Source organism: Diabrotica undecimpunctata, chromosome 9, assembly GCF_040954645.1.
Source record: "Diabrotica undecimpunctata isolate CICGRU chromosome 9, icDiaUnde3, whole genome shotgun sequence".
In the NCBI taxonomy this organism is placed as follows: Eukaryota; Metazoa; Arthropoda; class Insecta; order Coleoptera; family Chrysomelidae; genus Diabrotica; species Diabrotica undecimpunctata.
Genome location: NC_092811.1, coordinates 117686070 through 117710980, shown reverse-complemented (window position 1 = coordinate 117710980; position 24911 = coordinate 117686070). Strand labels below are relative to the sequence as shown.

At 35.4% G+C, this 24911-nt stretch overlaps 1 protein-coding gene across 1 annotated transcript; it reads right to left on the bottom strand.

Annotated features, from left to right (window-relative positions):
* Nucleotides 1-19768: 19768 nt before the first annotated feature.
* On the bottom strand, nucleotides 19769-23886 carry LOC140449917 (uncharacterized). Its single transcript, XM_072543333.1, has 3 exons — nucleotides 23697-23886; nucleotides 21685-21909; nucleotides 19769-20175 (listed from the first exon to the last, which is right to left on the bottom strand). Exons 1-3 carry the CDS (start codon nucleotides 23856-23858, stop codon nucleotides 19831-19833), a joined length of 732 nt encoding a protein of 243 aa, XP_072399434.1. The 5' UTR covers nucleotides 23859-23886; the 3' UTR covers nucleotides 19769-19830.
* Nucleotides 23887-24911: the final 1025 nt, after the last annotated feature.

Here is a 24911-nt window from a genome sequence, read left to right as displayed (position 1 = left end):
TTTGTAATAAACAAAAAATGATAAAATTGATAAGACCAATTTTTTTTCCCAAATACAGCGATTATTGTTGTTTATTTTGTCCACATTAGCGTGCCAGTATACTGGTATTCCAGGCTAAGTAAACCAAAAAAAAAATCTTAAATATCTATATACACTAATCCATGTGTCCGCGTTTTAATGCAATATTCCTGTTTTTACCTAAAACCCCATATTCGTTTCTGAGGAAGGTCTAGTATCAATAGGTTAGGTGCGAACATGTTAAGGAGAACTTATGTCATAACGAGGGGACACGGGAGGCGATAAACTGATCCTTGCCCCTGACAAATTACCTAGTTCCAGCCTTGAAGGCATGCCATTGAAAAACTTTATCCCAAACAAATGTTTTAACACTGATACTTTGACATAAACTTGGCAACTTTTACACAGACTTTTCAAAATAATCGTTGCAGATTTCGTTTCATTCCGTCGGAATCAACGACGTTTGACATGCCCACCGAAGCAACAAAACAATAACAAATATGCACATAAACAACAAAAACGTTTGTTTAAATCAGTGAGTCGTATACGGTACAGATTCCATGCTTACTTTCAGTGACGTTCTGCGAAGGTTTGTTTGTTTAGAAAAATGACACGTAGCTAATGGAGCAGATTGATACTTGAATAGAATTTATTTTAAAAGTTTTGAAGAGAAGTGTCTGAAATAAAAATTTAAACACATGATTCAATATGAATAATAATTGAATGACATTTATGATGAGTTCTTCGAGAATCGTTACGATTCTCGAACGTTTTAATGACATATTCTTTTAATTTTTTACTATTTGTTTAATGTCTGTATTTTGTTAGTTTTTTTATGCAGTTTTTAATTTAAACCTGTTTAGAATAAACATATGATAACTAGAACTGAATTTAGGGGAGTTTAGATCGATGTGAAGACCGCTATTTCGTGGCGCTTCGTCCGTGACAACGTGTTGTGGCGCTACTTTTACAGAGGAAAAATAATACGTCAGTATTAAAGCTTTGCTTCAAAACTTTTATTTGCCAATTTGATACCGTTTTTTGTAGATGCCTTGCCATTACTGAAAGTTGGCTGATCGCAAGGACTGATTGAATTTCGTTTCATTCGCAGTCTATATAGATTAAAAAAAGGATCAAACCCACAAAATACTCATTTACTATTACAGTAGACTCGCGATTATCCGAGTCCCGATTAACCGAGCCTCCGGATTAACCGAGGTAGTAATTGAAAAGAACAAATTATGTAATAAATTAGCTTGAGAGCGAGATCAAGTGAAAGCGTGTGCGCTGGCTGTTGGTACGCTGAAGAGATGAGTCACTACTTTACTAGCGAGTATTATTGTTCTAGCCACTATGCTTCCGCTGGACGCCTCCCCGCCCTCTTCCCTACCCGTCAGTTTGAGTCATCACAGCTAGCTGTTCGGTTCGTCCCACTGTAAGCTCTTATAAGTTCATTCATGTATTATTTTTGTGTAGTTTCTACGTACGAATATCATGGATTCAAAGAATGTCAAACGTAAAAGTAACTAGAATGATAGGAAATGGGGCGGAAATAATATTAACTATCAAAACACGAAAACTTGAGTACTTAGGACATGTGATGAGAGTGCAAAAATACTCATTATTACAACTTATTATGCAAGGCAAAATCCGAGGAAATCGAAATATGAGAAGACGAAGAATATCCTGGTTTAAAAACGATAAGGAATTAAACGATGGGATAAGGGTTAGTCAGTAAAAAAGGTTGCTCCTGACCTAGGTGTTAGAGAAGTTATTGTGGGAGATTGGAGACGTAAACGAAAAGATATTGAACAATGGGTTAATAAAAGTGTGAGTGGTGGAAGTGATTTGTTGCGGAAAACTTTAAAGAAAGGAGAATACCAACATACTTCTGAAGCCTTATTTATATGGTTTTCTAATCTTCGAGGAGTGGGAAGTCCAATTAGTGGCCCCATGCTAAGGCTGTCGAGTTTTAAGAACGAGTAGCAAGAAAAAATTAAAGAACAAGTAACTCTTTTGATGTGTAACAACTCTTCTGGATCATTAAAATTAAGACCTCTTGAAAAACTTATTGAAAAATTTAACAATTTAAGGGCTTTTAAAAATATTCAAGTAAACTGCCTACCCACCATGTACAGGAAACAACGTAGTGCGTGGATGGATTGCCAAATTTTTAAAGATTGGTTTTATGACGAGCTCGTTTGCGTTGTTGAGGCCTACTTAAAAAAGAAAAACCTACCAAGAAAAGATATTCTTTCGGACAACTCGCCATCTCATCCAGATGCAAGTTCGTTGGCTAGCGGTGATATTAAAGCTGTTTTCTTTCCACTAAACGTGACATCTCTCATTCAACCTCTGGACAGAGCAATTTTAGAGGCTATAAAATGGAATTATCGTCGAAGGCTTGTTGACCTGGTTGGACGAGGGAATGACTGACAGCAGCCCTTAAAAGGTCACCGTTAAGAATGTGTCTTACTGGATAGCTTGAGCGTGGGATGATATAAGAGTAACAACTTTGCAAAAGTCATGACTAAAGGTTTTCAAATTGAAGCGAAAAGTGATGGAAAAGTTAACAATAACTATATTGCTGAAATAGTAGACCTCGCTAATCAGTTACCAACGGAATTGCCGATAAATGATGAAGACGTCAACGAGTGGATTATGCAAGATCAGTAAATGAAACTGACTGATGATACAATCGTCGACATGGTAATCAACCCACACAATGTCACTAAGGATGATAAAGATGAGATAATCGAGAAAATATCTCACTACGAAGGATTGAAGGCGATCGGAGCTGCCCTCGCCTACATTGAGCAACAGGAAGAGCCAACTCCTACCGATGTCCTTCATCTTCAGCGTTGGCGCAACATCGCAGAGTCAAAACGAGGCCAGAAGTTGACACATAAATCTATTAAAGACTTTTTTAAAACAGGAAGATGATCCAGTACGTAAATCTTTTCCTATCTATGTATTTTAACTATGTACTCTCTTTACAGGTTTACATACTTCAATTGTACATAATAAACTACTTACATATGTCAAAACTTTTGAATTTTCCGTTTATTTTAAGTAAATACCCGATCTCCGCATTATCCGGGTTTTTCGGTATCTCGGATAATCGCGAGTGTACTGTATTATTAACAATTCTTCGTTTTAACTTCCATTCTCTTAAAATTATTTCTATTTTCTTTTCTGTGTTCATCTACGAGTATTAAAATGATCCTATTAACTATCAAACATAAATTTCGATTATATGTCCGCACCGCTACTGGTTTCATATACCATATTCTTCTTGTTGAGGTTTATCGTGAAAACAAACTATTGTTACACGTGAAGAGCTTGAAAATCAGATGGGAAGTGATGTAGTGGCCCACAGTGTTTACGGACACGGTATAAAATTGCCATTTGTGACCATACGAAGAGCCTGAATGGGAAAGCTTAAATCTCGAGGGTTATACCACTTGAAAAGGATGCATGCATAACGCATCATTCAGAAGACGGCGATAAAAAGCTGATTTAAATTCATCAGGAAACGTATTAACAACGGTAAAGGCTACGGCTTTACTGTTGGGTACAACTTTTAGCATCCTATCGGTACAAAACCTATATGACTTGATTCTATAGTGTATTTTTATGTATGAGAGAGTAATAAAACAATAAATTATGTATGCAAATCCCTAAACTGTTGATACGGGTGACTCAATGAAAAACAGATATTTGTCAACAAGTTTACAGAAGTATATAGGAAAACAATTTTAAATTGAGTATGACCACCAGGTATAAAGGTTGGAGCAGAATAGAATACAATAGTTGTGAGGGTTACTAATCCCTAAATAAGGTTGCCAGTGTCGGAGTGATGGAGGTTAACAGGTACTAATGAATTTGCAAGAAATGTAAGATGTTTATTTTGTTGGTTATATATAACCAATAAAAGTTTAATAAGTACCTACCTATTTGCAAAATAAAGTTTAATTCTTTAGATAAAATAAAACGTTTTATTTTATCTATTTGCAAAATAAAGTTTAATTCTTTGCCTATTTGCAAAATAAAGTTTAATTCTTTAGATAAAATAAAACGTTTTATTTTATCTGAAATGAGTGCATTCCACGAAGTAAGGGTTTCAACAATCAAACATTTAATTCTTTAATTCCAGGAATCTACGACAGTAATTGACTAGATAATTACCTTCTAAACTTATTCCACAGAAAATGTGATAGTGGGTTTTTCCATTTTGTATATAGGAAGGTCCAAGTGGCGTATTCAAAATTCTTAACAGTTCACTAAAAGTAGGTACTTCAGTTGCAAGGTGCAGTTTATTGTGTATACTAGTGTTATGGAAAATTTGGAAGTGCCGTGTAAACGCCGAAAAATTGGTCCTCTAACAGTTAATGAAAAAACATTAATATTTAATTGTTTTAAATTATTTACAGACAAACGTTTATGTAAAAGTGTTGATGAGACCGTTGAGTTAGTTAGCAGTACACTTGGTGTTGGGAAATCTACGATTTACAGAGTTATTAAAGAAGAGAAATGTGGTAGTTTTCAAATGCCACGTAATGCTCCAGGGAAACCAAAATTTCAAATAGAATATCATTTTAAAGAAGGACTTCGACGGAAAGTGCATGAATTCTTCTTTAGACAAGAATTTCCAACATTGGATAAAGTTCTTGTCTCAGTTCGAGATGATAAGGATTACCCAGAAATGAGTCGAAGTACGTTATGGAAACTTTTAAAAGAAATAGGCTTCAGCTGGAAAAAGAATCCCAGAAAGTCTATTTTATTAGAAAGAAGCGATATTGTCATAGGGAGACGACATTTTCTAAGAACCATAAAGGAAATGAGAAACCAAAAAAGAAAAATATTTTATCTTGATGAAACATGGATCAACGAGGGTCATACACCAAATAAATTTTGGCAGGATGAAACTGTTACAAGTTAAAGGCACGCTTTTGTAAATAACTTATCTACTGGTTTAAACCCACCATCAGGAAAGGGACGCACGCTGATAATAGTACACATTGGCAAAAGGCAGTAAATCACACTATTAAAGAAGAGGAAAAAATGTGGAAGCTGGACAATATTACTGATAAAATGATCGAGCCAGTTATTATAAATCTTGGTTCTGAAAGTTCATCTTCTGAATCTGATTTGGATTTGTAACAAGTAGCTGTAAGTTTTATATTAATATTTTTATTCATCTATTTAACATACCTTAGACGGTTTTAAAAACTCTTTTTCTCTTTTGTAATTTTTAAAAATTAAAAAAAATGTGAATTTTTTAAAACCCTTTTTTATGTAGGCCAGTCAGTTCTAATATAGTGTGTGATAAAAGAGGTCACTTTTGTTTACATACACATAACACTTTATAACACTGAAATAATTCATTTATTTTTTACAATTATTCAAAGTAATTTTTCAATTAATCTTGAGCACGCCCATGGAGTGGTCGTAGCTACCAGTTAAAATTATGCTAATTACTCTCTCGTTCATAAAAATAAACTATAAAAGAAAACATAACGAATGTGAGATACATTTTAAGAAATACTGTAGTACTGTACAACATTAAGATTAAATGGAATAATAGCCTAACTGTGGGTAAAAAAGTCGATTTTATGCACTACAGACGACACTCGTTAATTCGAAACTCGAGAGACTCTTAAAATATTACGAATTATTGAGTGTTGGAAATATCAAATGGTTCGAAATTTGTGAGAGAAAATAAATAAAACTTCGAATTATTAAGTGTTGATCAATTATTATTTATTAACTGCTATTCTATAACGATGAAAAAAGTATTCATAATGTGAATTAATCAATCTTTCGAAAGAACAGTATTCTACTGGTTTGCTTCAAACACATCAACTGCTGCTCAGACTGCTCAATAATTTTTTTTAAGTTTTTAGTTTTGTAGACAGAAGGTTTGTAAGGTATCGAATGAGGATCTTGCTTCCTTAACTGACACCTCTGCCAAAGGTTCTGATGTATCGTACTAATCTTCATCGTTTATTTTTTCATTCGTGTCCGTCGCAGATAAAATTTCGCCATCGGTTAGTGAACCTGAGAGCAACATCTTCATCCACTTAAAAAAAGTCAGAAAAACTCACACCACTAATATCAACTAATGGTTCTATTGTTGGTTCTTCATCATCCATAAGTATTAGAAGATTTTTCTGATCTTCTTTTAAGAAACCGAATTTTTTGAAGCAGTTGAGAAATGTTAAGGGTTACACCTCTCCAAGCCTTGTCAATCAGTAAAATAGCTGTCAGAACCGTGATATTTGCGATAGAACGTCTTAAAATTATGGATGATTCATTGGTCCAATGATTACAATTTGAAAGTTGTATTTGACGGAAAGAAGTATAGTTCCACGTTGGACAATGTAGGAGGACCATTGTGAACAGTGTAATTGTCTAGAAATAGTAAAATTTTCCGCTTTCGCCATTTCATGTCCCCGTTAACTGTTAAAAGCCAATTGTTAAAAAGTTCTGTCGCCATCGAAGCTTTTTTGTTAGCACGATAATTTGTAGGAAACGACTTCACACATTTGAAACATCGCGGTTTCATTGCTTTTCCTATTACTAAGGGTTTAAGTTTTTCTGATCCGTCCATATTTACTACAAGTAAAACTGCTTCAACCTCTCTTTACTATGTTTTACCCTGTGTTATTGTTTTACTACCTTGAAATTGTGTTTCAAATCGTTTCTTGTTGATAATTCAAATGCCAGTTTGCCAATTTAGAAAGCCTTGTTCTAAAGCTAAACAATATCAAATTTCACCCACAACGGGTTTTTGTCAATTTGGAGGTTAGGTTACGAAAATGATCCTTAAACTATGGCCTCTTTAATGAATCCTGAGAAATAAAGATATAATAAATGTTGTGATTACTTTCTTGAACGGAAAGTAGTAGTAGTATCTTTGTATCGGAAGTTAAATAATCACGAAAACTCTAATATTTTCTCAACCGTTGTTTACAGCTTCACACGTGTTAAAACTCTAACAGGTTTCGGCATGTAGTTCTAGTTGGTATTAACGGATAGCACCACTTATTGTCGGTTCGCTCAAATCTGCAAAGGTCCAATTTAGGAGCCGGTCCAATATAGGTGACCCTACTTTATCGTTATCGCTTTTTCTATCATTTCTAAACATTTTGTTGTTCTGTGTCAATAGTACAAGTTTTTTTTCAGCCTCTGTCCAATATAGGCGACTCTACCCTATCGCTACCTTATCGCTTTTTCTATAGTGTGTAAACATTTTGTTGTTTTGCGTCAATAGTACAATTTTTTTCACCCTCATTTTAACTCTTAACTATAATCCACAAAGAAACTAAGTTCCTGTAGCTGGCTGTATACCATGTATCACAAAAAATTTATTTAAAATCCTTTATAAAAGGTATATAATTAAAACATTCAATCGGGCTACATCACAATCACAAAACGTTTTCGGAATCTATACTCCATCATCAGTGTGTCTAGGTGTACATGTTTTTTAAAGTTGAGACAAATTTTACAATAACATTTTCAGTTATATATAAAGAGGACACTGGCCTATAACACGTTTGTTCACAAATAAGAAGTTACTTTGGCTATTAGATTGCGGTTCGTAGAATGCTTATCTTTGGTTGTAGTTGCTGTATAGGGTAAAAAACTTGGACATTGAAAGTCCAATCTATGAAACAATTAGAGACATTCGAAATGTGACTCTACAGACGTATTCTTAAAAGTTCTTAAATGAAGAATTATTGAATACAAGATACGTTGAATACAATAGAAAACTTCTCAAAACAGGTAAAATAGGAAAACCATCATACCTGGAACACATACTTGCGTAATATAACCGAAGAAGGCACGAGAAACCAAAAGATTTTTTAACATTTTATCTCAATCTGCTTCGTAATTTCGCACACCACTAAAAATATAATAACTGTCTCTGTATTTTATATCCAACTTCGTCCAATAAAGAAAATTTATAGTCGTAGGTATTTACAGGTAGCTATTATTTTAAATCGTAAACATCTCTTTGTTTAAATTTTATGAACCTGACACTCATTAAATTATTTATAACTTCTATATTGCTTTTGCTTTGCTGATTGTTTGGTTATTAGCTTTAATTGTTTAGAATTTCGTTTATATATTCTTCCTCGATGATTCTGTTAATCACAATATTGAAGGTATGTAAAAAGTTGACATTCTGCCGTTTTCAATGGTAGAAATTTCAATATCTACATTAATATTGTTAAGTTTCACGATATAAATGAAATGTCACATGCTGGGGTAGTGTGCAGAATCTAAGCTCCATTCGCTTAGCTCGGGCATATTTTGACAGATTCATTGTCGTAAACCTACAACACAACAATTTCTACTTCTCAGAATTAATAGCTCAAGTATCCTACTATTGCAGACTTCTTTCTTTAAAAAAAGAAGAATTATTCTAAATAGTGGAAGTGTATACTAAACCCATCAAATTTTGTGTAGTATATATTTAAATAGGGTGTTACTATTTATTATATGGTGCAGATAAATAAATATTGATTGTCGGTAATTCGCAAAGTTCTATTTTATTTACTATTTAGTTTGTTTACTATTAATATTGGCTATGAGTACGTGTGCTTGGTTGTATAGTAATTTCCAGCCACTTTTAGTCTGTCAAAAAGTAACTAACTTCGCAAAAAAATAATTACTAAATTCACTAGACAGTTTGGACTGGGAATAGCGAACCGAGTATAACAGTTTCAAGTTCACATTGAGAGTGTAGTACGGTTAACATAGCGATGCGCATTTGCAGGATTTAATAGTGTCCAAGTATTGGTCAGGTACAAAACTGTAGAAAGATCGTTACGGCGAGGCTCTATTACGAGTAAAACTACCTTTTTTCAATTTTAATTTATAATGCAAATTGTGGTGAGCAATCAACAGCGAGCGAAGGCTGACATTCCTGCGCGTTCATTCTCCATTAGGATAGCATTGCCCTATCTTAGCTGTACTGCACTCTCTGAGTGTAAGTTTTACTCTACACCTCAGTCTGTGTGCTTTTTTGTCTCCTTTTCGAAGCACTTTTGATAATTTGGGTTCGCTTTTTTTACTTTGCATTTACAAAACATTATCACATTTATTTTTATAACCATGGATCCGAAGAAGCAAAAGATCATCATCATAAGTGGCTCGACAATCCGTTGTAGATCTTGGCCTGCTCACAAAGAAGTCACCACTCCTGTCGATTCCTAGCAACTTCCCTCCATCTTCTAACCCCTAGAATCTGTAGGTCTTCTTCAACATCATCAATCCATCTCATTCGTGGTCGTCCTCTGCTTCTTGTGCCCTCTAGTTTTGAAAATGTTAATCTCTTCGTGTATTCGTTATCTGACATCCTAGCAATGTGTCCAGCCCATCTAAGTCTCTGCACTTTAACGAATTTCACAATATCTGGATCGGTGTATAACTGATACAGTTCAAAGTTGTATCTTCGACGCCATAGCCCATTTTTATTTACGGCCCAAAAAATCTTTCTAAGAATTTTTCTCTCAAAAATACCAAAAAGTCTTTTATCATTTTGAGATAAGATCCACGTTTCAGCCCCATATATCAAAACTGGTCTTATTAAGGTCCTGTATATATTAAGCTTTAGTGCACGTTTTATATTTTTATTTTTTAAATGTCTCTGGAGGCCGTGAACAGTTCTGTTTGCTATTGCTATGCGTCTTTTTATTTCGTCGCTTGTCGTGTTTGTTGCGTTTACTAGCGATCCAAGATATGTAAATTCTTTGACTTGCTCAAAGGTATGGTTGTTAATTTGAATTCTTTGTTGGATATTTCGAGGGTTTTTAGAAACCAACATATATTTGGTTTTTTCCTCGTTTACCACAAGTCCTAATTCACTTGCTGCGTCCGCAAGCCTTGTAAAACACTACACCATGTCTCTCATACTTCTGCCCACTATAACTATATCGTCAGCGAATGGGAGAATTTGCGTCGATCTATTAAAAATAGTTCCATTCATTCTAATATTTAATTGTCTGATTGCCTTTTCCAAGACAATATTAAAGAGCAGACACGCCAACGCGTCCCCCTGTCTTAAACCAATATTAATGTCAAAGAACCTAGAGTTTTCTCCTTCAATTCTAACGCATGAGCTTACGTTTTGCATTGTTAGGTGGGTCAACTTAACTAACTTAGGTGGGATCCCAAAGTCTATCATTGCATTATACACTCGCGATCATAAAATCCGGGTCACCTTGAAAATCACCGATATTTCATTTTTAACGAGCTTTATCGTAAATAATAATAACACAAATACAAACTAATGCATGTTTCTGAGAATTGTTGCGGTTTCCTTTGTAACAAAGAATTCCAATAGTGCCGATTTCGCGGTAAAGTGCACACTTCCCAAAATGAACGCTACCTCTAACTCCGCTTGTTTTAAATGTCTCGTGTGTACTTCTACTTTCTGTTCAAATGCAACGGACAAAAGTTTATTATTGCCACCATTCGTGTTTATTAGTGCCATTATTAGTGTTTATTTTTTGACAAAAATGCCTTTGACTGTTGTTGAAACGGCACAAATTGTTGCACTTGTGGAAGACGGTTACACTCAATGGCAAGTCGCAAGAACTGTTGGCGTAAGCCTTTCTACGGTTCAACGAGTGCTTCAACGCTTTCAGGAGGCAAGTTTGCTAACCAGGCGACCTGGCTCTGGACGAAGAAGAACAACCAAGGTACTAGATGACCGTTTCCTTGTGTTTCAGGCTTTACGAAACCGGACCTTAACTGCGGTTATGCATCAAAATCGTCTAGAGGAAGTACGAAATTGCAATTTTAGTGTTGCAACAGTCAGAAGAAGACTTCGTTCTTCTTGACTATCTTCTCAGGTAATGACTAGAGGACTGCCACTTCGCCGGGTGCCTCGAGTTGCACGACTAGCTTTTGCTCGACAATACGCGCATTGGGGAATTAACGATTGTAGCAAAGTGTTATTCTCAGATGAATCCCGTTTCTGCCTAACTGGATCCGATGGACGTGTAAGAGTTTGGAGGAGAACCGGTGAATGATTTTCACAAGCTTGCATTGCTCCAAGAATGTCATTTGGTGGAGGCTCGGTCATGGCTTGGGGAGGTATATCTTCCGACTTCCACACAGAATTACCCTTCATCGAAAATGGGTCCCTAACTGGACGAAGGTACATTACGGAGATTCCGGAAGAACATGTTATGACCACCATGACAGGGCTTGGAGAAGACGCAGTTTTTATGCAGGACAACGTTCGACCGCAGGTTGCTAGGATCAGTATGCAATACTTGGACAAGGTTGGAATTACGAGGTTACCCTGGCTAGCTACATCTCCAGATCTGAATTACATCAAACATCTCTGGGACGATTTGAAAATACGTATTCAAACCCATACACCTCCTCCTAACAACGCACAGGAGCCTAAGGATCTGTTAGTGAGAGAGTGGAATAACATACCACATCATGTAATCCGGAGAAAAATTGAGAATATGGCCCGTCGTCTGCAAGAGGTTATTAGAGCAAGGGGAGGCAATACACGATATTAGTCATTGAAATTTCACCGATATTTTACCACGTTCTGTATTTTTCATTTTTTCTTTCGTATGTCTGTTTCGTCAATTTGGTTTGTTTTCTGCTTTTTCAATAAAAACAATAAAAACCCCGTGTTTTCTTTCTTTCAGACAAACATTGATAACAAATAAAAAATACATTAGCCTAAAAAACAGGTTATTACTGCACCAGATGAAAAAATATTCAAGAAACTTGAAATTTTCAAGGTGACCCGGATTTTATGATCGCGAGTGTATAATGCAGTTCTTTTCACACTGTCATAGGCTGTTTTGAAGTCAATGAAGAGATGGTGTGTTTCTATGTTATATTCTAGTGACTTTTCTAGAATCTGCCTATGTGCTTGAATTTGATGTGTAGTTGACTTTTCAGCAGTAAATCCGCATTGATATTGACGAAGCAAAAGATGCCTATTAAATTAAAACGTGAAATCATAGAAAAAACATGAGCAAGATGTGCGAGTAATTACTTTGGAGAGGATGTACAGGAGAAGCACATCAATGTTATGCATCGTGCTTAAACAGGAGTTGATAAAGGGTATAACGCCAGCTATGGGCATTACAATAATTCCTAACCTCCGGACCTCTCTCCATGAAAAGATGACAGAAAGGGGTGACAGAAAAGCAGCTTCACGGAGAAACCTTAGCAAAAAGTGGTGAGAAGGTACCAGCTATTTACAGTGATATGCTGAAGTAGATCCCACACACTTCCACTAAATAAGAATCAGAAGACTCGAAAAGCCAGTCGAGACTGGTTTGACAACTTTAGAAAAACGACCTGCATTCACGACGTCGTCCGGCATGGTGAGGCAGCAAGTTCGGATGTGAATACAGCTGGGGTTTACATCAAAATGTTTTCTGAACTGATAGAAGAAAAAGGATACATACCCTAGCAGGTCTTCAACTGTGACGAGACAGGTCTTTTCTGAAAAAGGATGTCAAATAGAACTTATATAACGGTAGAGGAGAAGACCATGACAGGTCTCAAACCCATGACGAATAGATTAACTCTAGCACTTTGCGAGTAGTGACTGAAAATCTCGGAAAATCTTCAAAGGCGTGGGTCACCAGGGAATTCATTCATACAAAGCTGGTGCTTGGTATTCTGTTAAGAAATATCTACAGGGCAAAAACTTACTCTTCTCGTTATCGACAATGCGTCTGCTGACTCAAAAATTTTTGAAGATGATTTATTCAAAAAGTTTAAGTTTATAACGGTTCTCTATTATAATTAAATAATTAATAATTAAATAATTATATATTATTATTATTAAATATTTATATAACTAACACGTTTTCGTCGCAACTTTGTGGTGATAAAGGACACAAACTTTAATCTTCGAGAGTTTTTTGTCTTCTTCTTCTTTCTCTTTTTAAGCAATTCTGTTTGTTCATTGGCGGATTAATACCTCTATGGAAGATTGTCATTCCATCTTTTGCTCGGTCGTCCAATACTTCTTCTGCCGATTGGTGACTTATCTCTTGCTATTTTGACGACACGGGTTTCCTCCATTCTGCTTATGTGGTTATTTCATTTTTTTTTTCTATTTTGTGTCAATTCGTTTATATAGTGTACGTTACATTTTCTTCTGTCTTCACTGCTCTTTCGATCTCTTAGCTTATTTCCTATAATTATTCGCAGTTCTTTTATCTCTGTCGTTTCTAGTAGTATATGTGTTGTGGCTGTGTCGGGTCTTGTTTTTGAGGCAGATGTAATTATTGGTCTTACAGTGGCTTTATAAATTCTTGACTTATCTCAGTGTTAATGTGTCTGTTTCGCCATATAGTGTTATTAAGGCATTCTACCAGTCTATCTGCTTTTTGTACTTCATCTCTCACTTCTTTGTCCAGGTCTTCATAGTTGGACATTGTAATTCTAAGGTATTTTATTTCCATTACTTGTTCAATGCTGATGCCATCAATTTCTATTTTACATCTGGTTGATTCCTTGCTGATTACTATTGTTTTAGTGTTCTGAGATGAGATTGTCATATTAAATTCTTTTGCTCTTATGTTAAGTCTGTGGACCAGTGTTTGCAGACTATCTTCATCTTGGGCTATCAATATTGCATCGTCTGAGTAACAGAGTATTTTTATTTCTTTGTTTTCCATTCTGTATCCTATGTTAACGCTTTTGGTTATTTTATCCATGGTTAAATTAAAGAGCAGAGGGCTCAATGAGTTCCCTTGTCTTTTTCTGCTGCCTATTTCTATGGGTTCTGTAAGTTGTCCATCTATTCTGACTTCCATTATGTTGTTTTGGTAGATGTTTTCGATAGTTTTTATAATACTTAGGAAACCTATATTATACAGAAGATGAATTACATAATTAGAGTCTTATTCTATCAAACACTTATTAATCAGACACAGAAATGCTGGTCTATTATACTCTAGTAATTTCTCAGTGGAGTAGTTCGAGAGTTCTAAAAGTACCATCTTATCATCGTGATATGTCTAACAATTATTGATCAGGCCTGGCTGAGTGGCGAAGGATCAGCGGTAAAGGAGATTGTTTCTCTGCAAAATCCATGGGTCTGGAGCAAGCTGAGAGAAATGAGAACGACCTCGTCAAGGAACAGTCTCAGGAGCTGACAACCGAAGAGTTGCACGATCTACAATCGCAGCAGTATAGAGTGGTTTAACGAAACGTTGGTTTTGAAGAGGAGCCAGAAATGGATGAGGTTATTTCTACAGGAGATATAAAGGAGATCTTGGAAATGTGGGAAAAAGTTTTAGAGTTCGTGGATAAAAATCACCCCAAAATAATCACAACTGGTCGTGCATCGGAGTTGCTTAACTCATTTTCGCAATATCCTGAAAGCGAGGAAGAAACAAACCTCCTTGGACAGTTTTTTTAAATGACCTGCACGTGGAAATGAGCAAAGTGTGACGACAAAAGCGAAAACCAGTGACCAAAATTAAGCGCTTTCGTAAGCACTTCACTTTTTCTTTTACATTTGACATACTAGTAAGGCTATGGAACGAATAAAAACTCATATGCTTATCTCATATACTTAGATGCCTCTATGCATTTCATAATACTTGAATTGTCTATTATCTACCTAAACATTAAGGTTAAGATTTTATAGTAAATTTTAATTATTGTAAGTTGTAACAAAAGTGGGGTTAATAAAAAAAGTTTATATTTTGAGAACGGTTTTCGAAGTAGAAACCGAAACGTCAAAATAAACATATTTTAAACTAAAATTGTGACTAATTCCAGTAAATTTAGTAGATTATAAAGAAATAATATAGAAAACGCCTTTAAATTTCTTTACAAACACACGTGCTGTATAATCATATTGCCAATTCGTAGTGTTGAGATGTGTGCGTCAGTATCAGACTCTATCGATCTAGATCTTCTCACATTCTTTAAACACGTAACACCGAAGAGGTATGATCTGGAAGAATCAATTAAGGCGTTCACTTATATCTGTAATTAAAATCTTCGGCTCGGTGAATAGTAGCGATTTAATTTCAATCTGATAGCAAGTAAGATGTATTTTTGTGAAACGCGAGAATAAAGCCGTAACTTACGCTTGATTCTTAACAACCGAAGAAATAGAAGATGACTTTTTTATTATTTATGAAACTCTTCTGCCATGTAGTCGTATTACTACTAGAGTAGCGTTCATATTACAATAATATCTAATTACTATTTACACAAAAAGGTTCTGAACAGAGGCGTGGCCAGGATTTTTTAGTGTGGTTTCCAATAAATCAATAAATAGCGCTATCTGGGAAAAGGAATGCCAAACGTTGAAACGTTTAAATCAAATGAAAAAGGATAATGCTACAAATTGGTCGCATTGCTCCTGTAGTGATCCTTTCCCAAGTTAACATGCTCCTTTTTCTAACTTGGCTGCACCGTACTGAAGACGACCAATAGTCAGAAACTAGCGGACCAACTCGACATCGAGTTTTGATGATATTTAAGAGGGGCGGAGTCTAACGATCCATCGTTTCCGTCGCCTGGTGTAAATGTTCCAAAAATCCTAAAAATAAACTGTATCGACGCCAATTTTTTTAAATTGAAAATCGATACAGTAATTTTTTAGGATTTTCAGGAAGATTTACATTAGAAAACGGAATCAATATGATTGTTAGACTCCGCCCCTCTTAAATAAAAAAACGGAAGTAAAACCGGAAGTAACTTTTTTTTTGCATATTTTAGATTGTAAAATGCCACGTTTAAGAAAAAGAAGTCGGTTTGAGAACTCTAACTAACTAACTAAATTTATATTTAAATATTATTTAAATTTAAAAAATACAGAAAACAGTATGATGCTCCGCGCTAGTCTACACTACCGCCTACTGTTCCACTTTTTTGAGAATACGCCACAATTTTACTTTATAATAAGTTTATTTTTTATTTATTTATTTAAAATAAACCTAATTTAAAGTAAAATTGTGGCTTATTCCCAACAAAATTAATAATATATTTCTAACTAATAAATTAAAAACAAAGTAATGCTTACCTCATTATTTAATTCTTCAAGTATTAAACCCAAAACGTAGTCTAAATCTCTAAATATCAATCACAACACCTCACACACGCTGCACTTGTTGGAAACAGAATACTTTCTAACTAAACATAAAAATAAAAAAATACCAACTCATCAGATAGTGTAAAACAGACCCCATAAATTAAAATCGGAGACAGGAGGATCCCGAATTTTGCGTGGTCATTATCGTTATTCCTTAAGTGAAAGCACTTGTTGGTGCATTCCAGCATTTGAGAATTGACGCGTTGTTGCATTGTGTATAATATTGAATTCCTATACTTTGCTATAGGAAAAATTCATTTTATGGCCGCCATTTTTAAACCGGTTCGAATTTTTCAAATTTTAAACCTTAGGGGGAATCTACTCAACAATCTGTTTAATTATTCGAAAAAATTATTCTCCTATCTATCACCGTTTAGGAGGAGTATTGCGCACAAGAAAAGGGCTTAGCCTTTTAGTATATAAGATACGTATATACGGTTGCCTTCCATCGATATACCTTTTTTGGTTTTCTGTTTTGCGAGACATGCCATTACATTTTACTTACAACCCGCACTGAGGCAGCGTGGTAAGGTACGCCAAATGGCAACGAAATGGGTAGCAATCGAGATCAAGCCAGGAGGGCAGAGGGTGCTAAGAATCTGCAGAGTCTAAACCGCTAACCAAATAAAACTACAACGTTATATATAGCGACATATAATTTTCGCTCGCTATCAAATCAATCCAAACTTGTAGAACCGAAAACATAAAATGGAACGTCATAGGAATCAGCGAAGTAAGACGGAAAAATGAAGAGATATTGGAATTAGCACCATGAAACACATTCTACTACCGAGGCACATCAACAAGTAGAACAAGCGGTATTGGATTCCTAATCAACACGAAATGGAATCGAAGAATAGTAGATATAACTAGTATCTCAGATAGAGTAGCTAGGTTAACCTTACAACTAACAAAGAAATTCTTCTTCTTTTGGTGCCTATCCTGTGTGGATGTTGGCAATCACGTTGATCCATACAACTTTGTTGACAGCTGCTCTAAATAGATGTATGGTAGTCATTCCTGCCCACTGTCTGATGTTCTTCAACCACGATGTCCTTCTGCGCCCTTGAGATCTTTTGCCTTCTATCTTCTTCTTCTTCTTCTTGCAGTTCCTTCTCTTATCGGAGGTTGGCTATCATCACAGCTATCCGTACCTTACTGGCGGCTGCTCTAAAAAGATCTACTGAGCTGCAACTATACCACTCTCTTAGGTTTCTCAACCAGGAAATTCTTCGTCTTCCTATGGATCTTTTACCCTTGATTTTACCTTGCATTATGAGCCTTAATATCTCATATTTCTCACCTCTGGTAATGTGGCCTAAATATTCCAGCTTTCTTGTTTTGATGTGCTTTATGACCTCGCAATCTTTTATCTTGCCTTTTATCTTGTCTTGTAAAATTAGTTGAATTAGTTGATACTTCTCATTGCCATCACATGCTCTAAGTATGTCATCTTTCTGAGTTTCACGATACGCATAATTTCCAGACCTTTATTCATACGTTGGATCACGGTGTTGTATGTAACATGATGGATATAGGAAGTCCTGAGCATGCGGCGATAGCAGTGCAGTTCGAAGGCTTATAATCGTTTGGATGTTACCTCCGTCAAAGTCCAGGCTTCGACTTCATATAAACGGTTAGAAAATACATAGCATCTCAAGACTTGTGTTCTTATAACAATGTTCAGGTGCATATTACATAAAATCTTCCTGAGGTGATTGTAGACAGCTCTCGCCTTTTCTATACGACATCTTATTTCCTGTGAGTGGTTCTTATTTAGGCTGCATCCAATGTATGTAATTTTGTAGATTATTTTCAAGGGTTCATTATTAGTTTTAAATTGGTGCTGTATTACGTCGTTTTTACTTACTACAAGAATTTTGGTCTTCTTACAGTTTAATTTCATGGTCTATTAATGTTTGCAGATCCTCCGCATTATCAGCAATCAAAACCATATCGTCCGCATATCTTAAATTGTTTATGATTTCACCATTGATTTTTATACCTTCTGTTAAACCATCAATAGCTTCCCTGAACAGCATTTTCGAGTAAGTATTGAACAACGTCGGTGATAAAATGCAGCCCTGACGTACTACCCGTTTTATCGTGAATTCTTGTGAGGTTTCGTTGTCTACTCGTACAGTTGCCCTTTGCTGTAAGTATAAATTTTTAATTAGGCGTAAATCTTTGTCATCAATATTAGATTCTTTCAGTATCTGAAATGATTTTTGATGTTGCACCTTGTCAAATGCTTTTTAAAAGTCTATAAAGCATGCGTAGACTTTGTAATTTACGTCTCGAGCTCTTTGTATCAATACTTGATTGGAAAATAGGGCCTCTCGCGTTCCCAGTCTGCTTCTAAACCCAAACTGAACACTGCTAATGTTTTCTTCAAGTTTTCTATATATGCGAGAGTGAATAACAGAAAGAAGGATTTTGAGTGCATGGCTCATTAAGCTTATAATTCTGTAATCAGAGCATCTGGTGGCATTTGCCTTTTTGGGGAAAGGGATGAAGGTGGAAACTAGCCAATCTGTAGGAAATTCTGCAGTTTCATAGATTTTGTTCAGTAGACTCATTAGGAGTTTGAGTTGGTTGTGTTCAAATAGTTTCAATATTTTAGATTGTATGTTATCAGGTCCAGGTGCTTTGTTAGCTTTTAGTCTTTTTATTGCATAATATGTTACTTCATTGAGCGTTATTTCTGGTCCTAAACATCCAGAAACACTGACTTCTGTCTCTTGTTCTTCCTTGAATAATTCTTCCATGTATTGTCTCCATCTCTTTCGTCTTTCGTAGAGCAGAATATTGTGCTCGACCAGTATTAAGTTATGACTTCGTGATCCGTTTCCTCCCGTTAAATTTTTGATCTTTTTATGTGGTTGCCTTTATGTGGTTTTATGTTGGTCGCCCAAGAAACAGATGGAAGGACGCAGTAGCCAGTAATCTACACAAAATAGGAATACAGCAATTAGAAATAGCTGCTGGGGACCGACAACAATTGAGGGAAATAGTAAACGCAGCCAAGACTCACTTAGAGTTGTAGAGCCAAATGATGATTGCTTATTACCCATTCTACTTTCACACAGAAGGAGTACTCGGTTTTGCATAATTTGTAAAAGTATCTGAAGTGTTTGGTTCATCAAACTGATTATTTCAAAGTTCCTGCATTTGTTAGACTTCCTTTCTTTGATAATTTAATACACAGGGAATTTAACCATTCATCTGATAATTTTCTGTCATTGTAAATTTTGTTAAAGAAAGTGGTTAAGTAGGTAATGTCCAAAAGTTTGATTAGCTCAACAGGGATTTGATCTGATCCAAGTGCTTTATTATTTATGGTTTGCTCTACTGCTTTTCTGACTTGATTTCAGTATACTTTAACCTCTGTCTGGCTGTCATGGCTGTCATAGGTAATGTATATGTGTAACATTTTCTCGAGAAGCATCGTTAAAAATTTACTGATGTATCTCTCCCATTCTGTGCTTTGTTGTTCCTGGTGACAAATTTTTCAGTCTGTGTTTTGAAGTCCGTGGGCATTTTTAAAATATCCAGTTTAAAATGTGTGTAAAAAAATATAGAACATGTATTTAAAACTAGCTTTACAGATCTCAGGCAAATAAGATACAATAATGAAAAATTATTTAGAATTTTATTAAGAAGTCACAACAAAAAAACAGTCTTAGACTATGTCTTTAAGCTCCAAATGTTACAATATACTTCGGAGCCTTACACGTAAAGGTACTCTTGTGATCGTCGTAAGCATAGCTGTAACCATCTGGGCATTGAGATTTAAAAACTTCCTGGGGATAGTTACGTGGCCAAGTTGAACTTTTACATTTATCTGGGGTTCCATAAGCACCTCTACAACAGTACTGGTCTGTATTAAAGGCAAGACAAGCAGATTTACATGCTATAGTGACTCCGTTTGGACCTTTTACTTGGAGCTCTTTGGGACAGTTATCGTTGAGATTTTTGGAGCATTGAGCTTTTTTGCAACTGTATTGTCCACCGTTTCCTTGGCCTCCTACTGGTTCAAACTATAAAATAAACATATATTATACGAGGCATGTTTTTTAAGTAAGTACCGTTTTGCGATTTCGCCACCGCAGCGCTACGATCAGCGTTCCGCACATGAGCGCTGATTACCTACATCTCTTGTCTACGCACTAACGCCATTACAGTCTGATTCCGCATTGTATACCTGTTTACTCCAGTGTTTAAGATGCCTCCAACAATCGTGAGTCAAGCTGATTGTGAAGTACGGGCTGTTATACGATTTCTTAGTGCTAAAGGCGTAAAACCGATCGATATTCATCTTGAGATCGTTGAAGTTTACGGACAAAACATTATGAGTGATGGAATGGTAAGGAAATGGGTGAGAGCATTTAAAGATGGCCGCACAAATGTGCATGATAAAGAACGGAGTGGGCGTCCTTCGGTCGTTAATAAAAATTTGGTACATAAAGTGGACGAAAAGGGAAGAGAAAACAGACGCTTTACAATTTCATCATTGTTCCACTGCTTTCCTCAGTATTCTCGTAGTGTTTTGTATCGCATTGTTACCGAGAACGTGAATTACCGGAAATTGTGTTCACGTTGGGTTCCCCAAAAATGTTGACGGATTTGCACAAAACCCAACGTTTAGGCAGTGAATTGACTTTCCTTGAGCGTACCACAGTGAAGGTGAAGATTTTTTAGACCAAATTGTTACTGGTGACGAAACGTGGGTGGCCTACGTCACACCAGAATCGAAACAACAATCCATGGAATGGCGACATTCATCATCACCCAAAAGAGTGAAGTTTAATTAAACAATTTCTGCCCGGGAAATCATGTGCACAGTTTTTTGGGAAAAGGAGTATTGCTAGTGGAGTTTCTGCCTCGTAATGAGACAATCAATGCAGTGTCTTATTGTGAGACATTAAAAAATGTGCGTCGTGCAATCCAGAACAAAAGACGTGGCAAGTTAAGTAAGGGTATCGTTTTGCTGCATGACAATGCCTGTCCACATGTGTCTAATCAGACCAAAGATCTCATCAAATCATTTAAATAGGAAACTCTAGATCATCCTCCATACAGCCCTGATCTGGCGCCCAGTGACTACCATTTGTTCCAGCACTTGAAGAAACACCTGGGCGGTCAGCGTCTTCAAGACGATAACGAAGTCAAAACATTTGTGATGCAGTGGTTAACAAATCAGGCGGCAGAATTTTATCAGAAGGGTACTCAAAAACTGGTGCCACGTTATGACAAGTGCCTCAATATTCACGGAAATTATGTAGAAAAGTAGATTAAGGTACAGGCTTTCATGTAAAAATAAAATTATTGCCATATCTTTGCATGTCTTTTTTTAATTCCAAAACGGTACTTACTTAAAAAACACGCCTCGTATATTTACCGTTCAATAAGCAATATATTAAAAATTATAATCGATTTGTAACTGCATAACATAACAGTATTACAACACAGTATCACAGTCAGCAGATTCCAGGTGTTTTGCATTTGCTCATACTAAAATAAAAAATCTTCTAAAGTTGTATACTTACACTAATACGGAGGTTAAATCCATCAACAAAAGAAATATCGTAGAAATCAAGTCCTCCAGCTCCTTTCAATGTGATTTCAGCCAAAGAAACGGGTGGTACTCCTCCAGCTCCATTACATTGTACTTTATTACCACAATCGCCAGTCAAACAATGGCTTGTGCCGTCATTACAATAAGTTCTGCCCCAAAAACGTCCAGCCCAGTTAGCGGGAGCTCCAACTGTTTTCTGGAATAAAGAGTATAATCTTTAAATGTCTAGCATTACTATGGACGGAACTACAACAAAGGAACTATAACAATAAAAAAAAAGAACTAATGGTGATCAAACAAATTTAACAATACAACGAACATATCAGAAATGAAAACGGAGACCTTCTGACGGACCTCTGCAGCATAAAGGAGATACGTATTAATACATTTTCCCTCACAAAGAAAAATTAAATACACTTTTAAAAACAATAGAGAATAAAGATCTATGATAGACTATATTCTGGCGAATAGAGAGAGCCCTCTCAAATCTTGGATCTAAGAGCACTAACATTCGCAGAAATAGGAAGTGATCATAAATTGGTATTGTGCAAAATCCGAATGAAAACAAATATATGTGATAATAAAACACCAGAATATACCACAAAGATACTGAGAAATCACTAGAGTATAATAGACCAGCATTTCTGTGTCTTATTAACCCAAAGAAAGCGTTTGACAGAGTAAGACTCAAAGATGTAATCCATCTTCTGTATAATAGAGAAGTTCCCCTTAATATTATAAAAACTATCTATAACATCTACCAAAACAACAAAATGTGACAAGAGGATTAATTGAGCCCTATACTATTCAATTTGATCATGGATGAAATCATCAAAACCGTTAACAAAGGAAGAGGATACAGAATGGGAAACAAAGAAATCAAAATACTCTGTTACGCAGACAACGCAGTATTGACAACCCAAAATGAAGATAGTCTGCAAAAACTGATCCACAGATTTAACATAAGAGCAAAAGAAGCTAATATGACTATCTCATCTCAGAAAACTCAAACAATAGTAGTCAGCAAAGAACCAATCAGATGTAAAATAGAAATTGATGGCATCAGTATTAAACAAGTAATGGAAATACAATATCTGGAAATTGTATGAGACCTGGACAAAGAAGTGAGAGATCAAGTACAAAAAACCAATAGTCTGTCAGGATGCCTTAATCACACTATATGGCGAAACAGACACATTGCCACTAAGATGAAGTCAAGAATTTATAAAGCCAGTGTAAGACCAAGAATGACATACGCCTCAGAAACAAGACTCGACACAGCTTCAACGCAAAGGCTATTGGAAACGGCAGAGATGAGAGTACTAAGAAGAATTACAGGAAATACTCGAGAGATCGAAAGAGAAGTGAAGACATTAGAAGAAAATGTAACGAAGTGTATAAATGAATGGACACAAAATAAAAAAAAAATGGAATATGGACAACCTTTCATAAAGATATTAATCCGCCAATGAACACGCAGAATTGCTTATAAAGAGGAATAAGAAGAAGAAAATATGAGCACTAAGAACGTTTCAAAACATATTCAATAAGTATTTAGCTATAATTTAATTTGTAGGTAATAATACAACCAGTTTCGTTAAAATCGTTTTTATCGTCTCCAGTAAAATTACCTTTTTGGTTTTTACCGAGTTATCATTTTGGGGTAGATAATTGTCAATGTTTAATCGGTACAAAATGTACGGTAGCGAAGTATACAAAAAGACAGGTGCAGTTAGATCAGAATACGATAGAAGTGATGAAGAGAACTGGAAAAAGAGCGATAGAGGAGGAAGTGAAGACGAAATGATTTTTGAATAGAACAAATTAACGAGGAGCTTACCGAGCAAGAACATCTCGAAAACGAGGATATGTTGAAAATGATGCGTGAACTTTTGGCGAAAAATAACGATATGATTGCCGAAAAGATATAAACCAGAACTGAAAAATATTAATAAATTGATGAAACATAATCAAAAGGCTTACCGATTGACCTTGAGCCAATTTGAAACCACCACCGTCCAGATGTGGATGACCAGGATTTCCTTGGATTCCAACCCAAACTGGACCACCTTCCTTGTTTACGAATTGGAAGTCGACAGCGGAGACTGTCGCGATTACAGCTGCTATGCATACGAACGGTAACATTTTACTTAATAAAATGTTCTAATACAAACAAGGGATAATTTTTAGTACTTATACTTTTTTTTAAATTATTTATTTGCATTCTATGAATAATAAAGTGCTGGGTTAAAAAAATGTATAATTACTAACATGCTAATTAATAAACAAATTATGTACATTGTACAAAAGCATTGTAAAAAATAATACAGGTCTGCAATAAAAAAACTGTCTTAAAAAAATTAGTTAAATCTAAATATTCTTTTACACTTTTGGTAAAAATCTTTCTCTTTTAATGTAATGATCTTCTCTTCTTCTTCTTCATTCCTGAAGTGAGAAACATTTTTTTTTGCTTATTGGCCGTGGCTTGGAACCTTTAGCCGCGTAATTACATATGAAGATTAGTATTTATTCATACAGGATTGTACAAGGAGGACACTTCTCACGCTCAGGGATTCATTAGAGTGGCTCTATTTTAACAAATATGGTAACAACATATATGGTAAACATACAAAGGAAATTTTCATGCATACGATCAATTTTACACTCATCAATAATTAAATTAATTTAATTTTTACAAGAAATATTATAACGATTTTATAAATTTTTATATTGTCTTCACTTAATAGAAGATTTATGTGTACTTAAACCCTCTTTTATCAATTCTTTTGGCAGCCACGTGTTTGTATTACGATGTAGTGGACAGATGAAAAATATGTGATTTAAATCAGCTATACTAGTTTCACACTCACATCGGTTTGTTGGGAGAACTCCTATTTTGTGTGGAGGTTTCGAAAAACATCCACGATCTACTATTAATCTTAAGACAGTTAACACTGTGTGTTTGCTTAGTGTAACATCTTTGTAAAATTGTTTTACAGCTACTGTTGGTTGTAATTTATATTAATTAGTGCCTGTGCTTTCACCAAACTGATCCATCGTCTGTCCCATTTAAATTTAATATGTTGTTTGATATAGGTAAGTAGATCACATGTGTTGAATTTTTCTATCACCATATGTGGGTGCTGTAATTGATTTTTAGCTATAGAATCACTAATAGTATTGTCAAAAATATCTGAG

What these genes read in the sequence shown, in the direction of transcription:
- LOC140449917 (XM_072543333.1), bottom strand. Translation starts at nt 23,858, where the DNA reads ATGTTACCGTTCGTATGCATAGCAGCTGTAATCGCGACAGTCTCCGCT. An exon ending in AATTGGCTCAAGGTCAATCG is followed by an intron (nt 21,910 to 23,696) that starts GTAAGCCTTTTG and finishes TCTTTATTCCAG; the next exon opens with AAAACAGTTGGAGCTCCCGC. An exon ending in GATTTAACCTCCGTATTAGT is followed by an intron (nt 20,176 to 21,684) that starts GTAAGTATACAA and finishes TTTATTTTATAG; the next exon opens with TTTGAACCAGTAGGAGGCCA.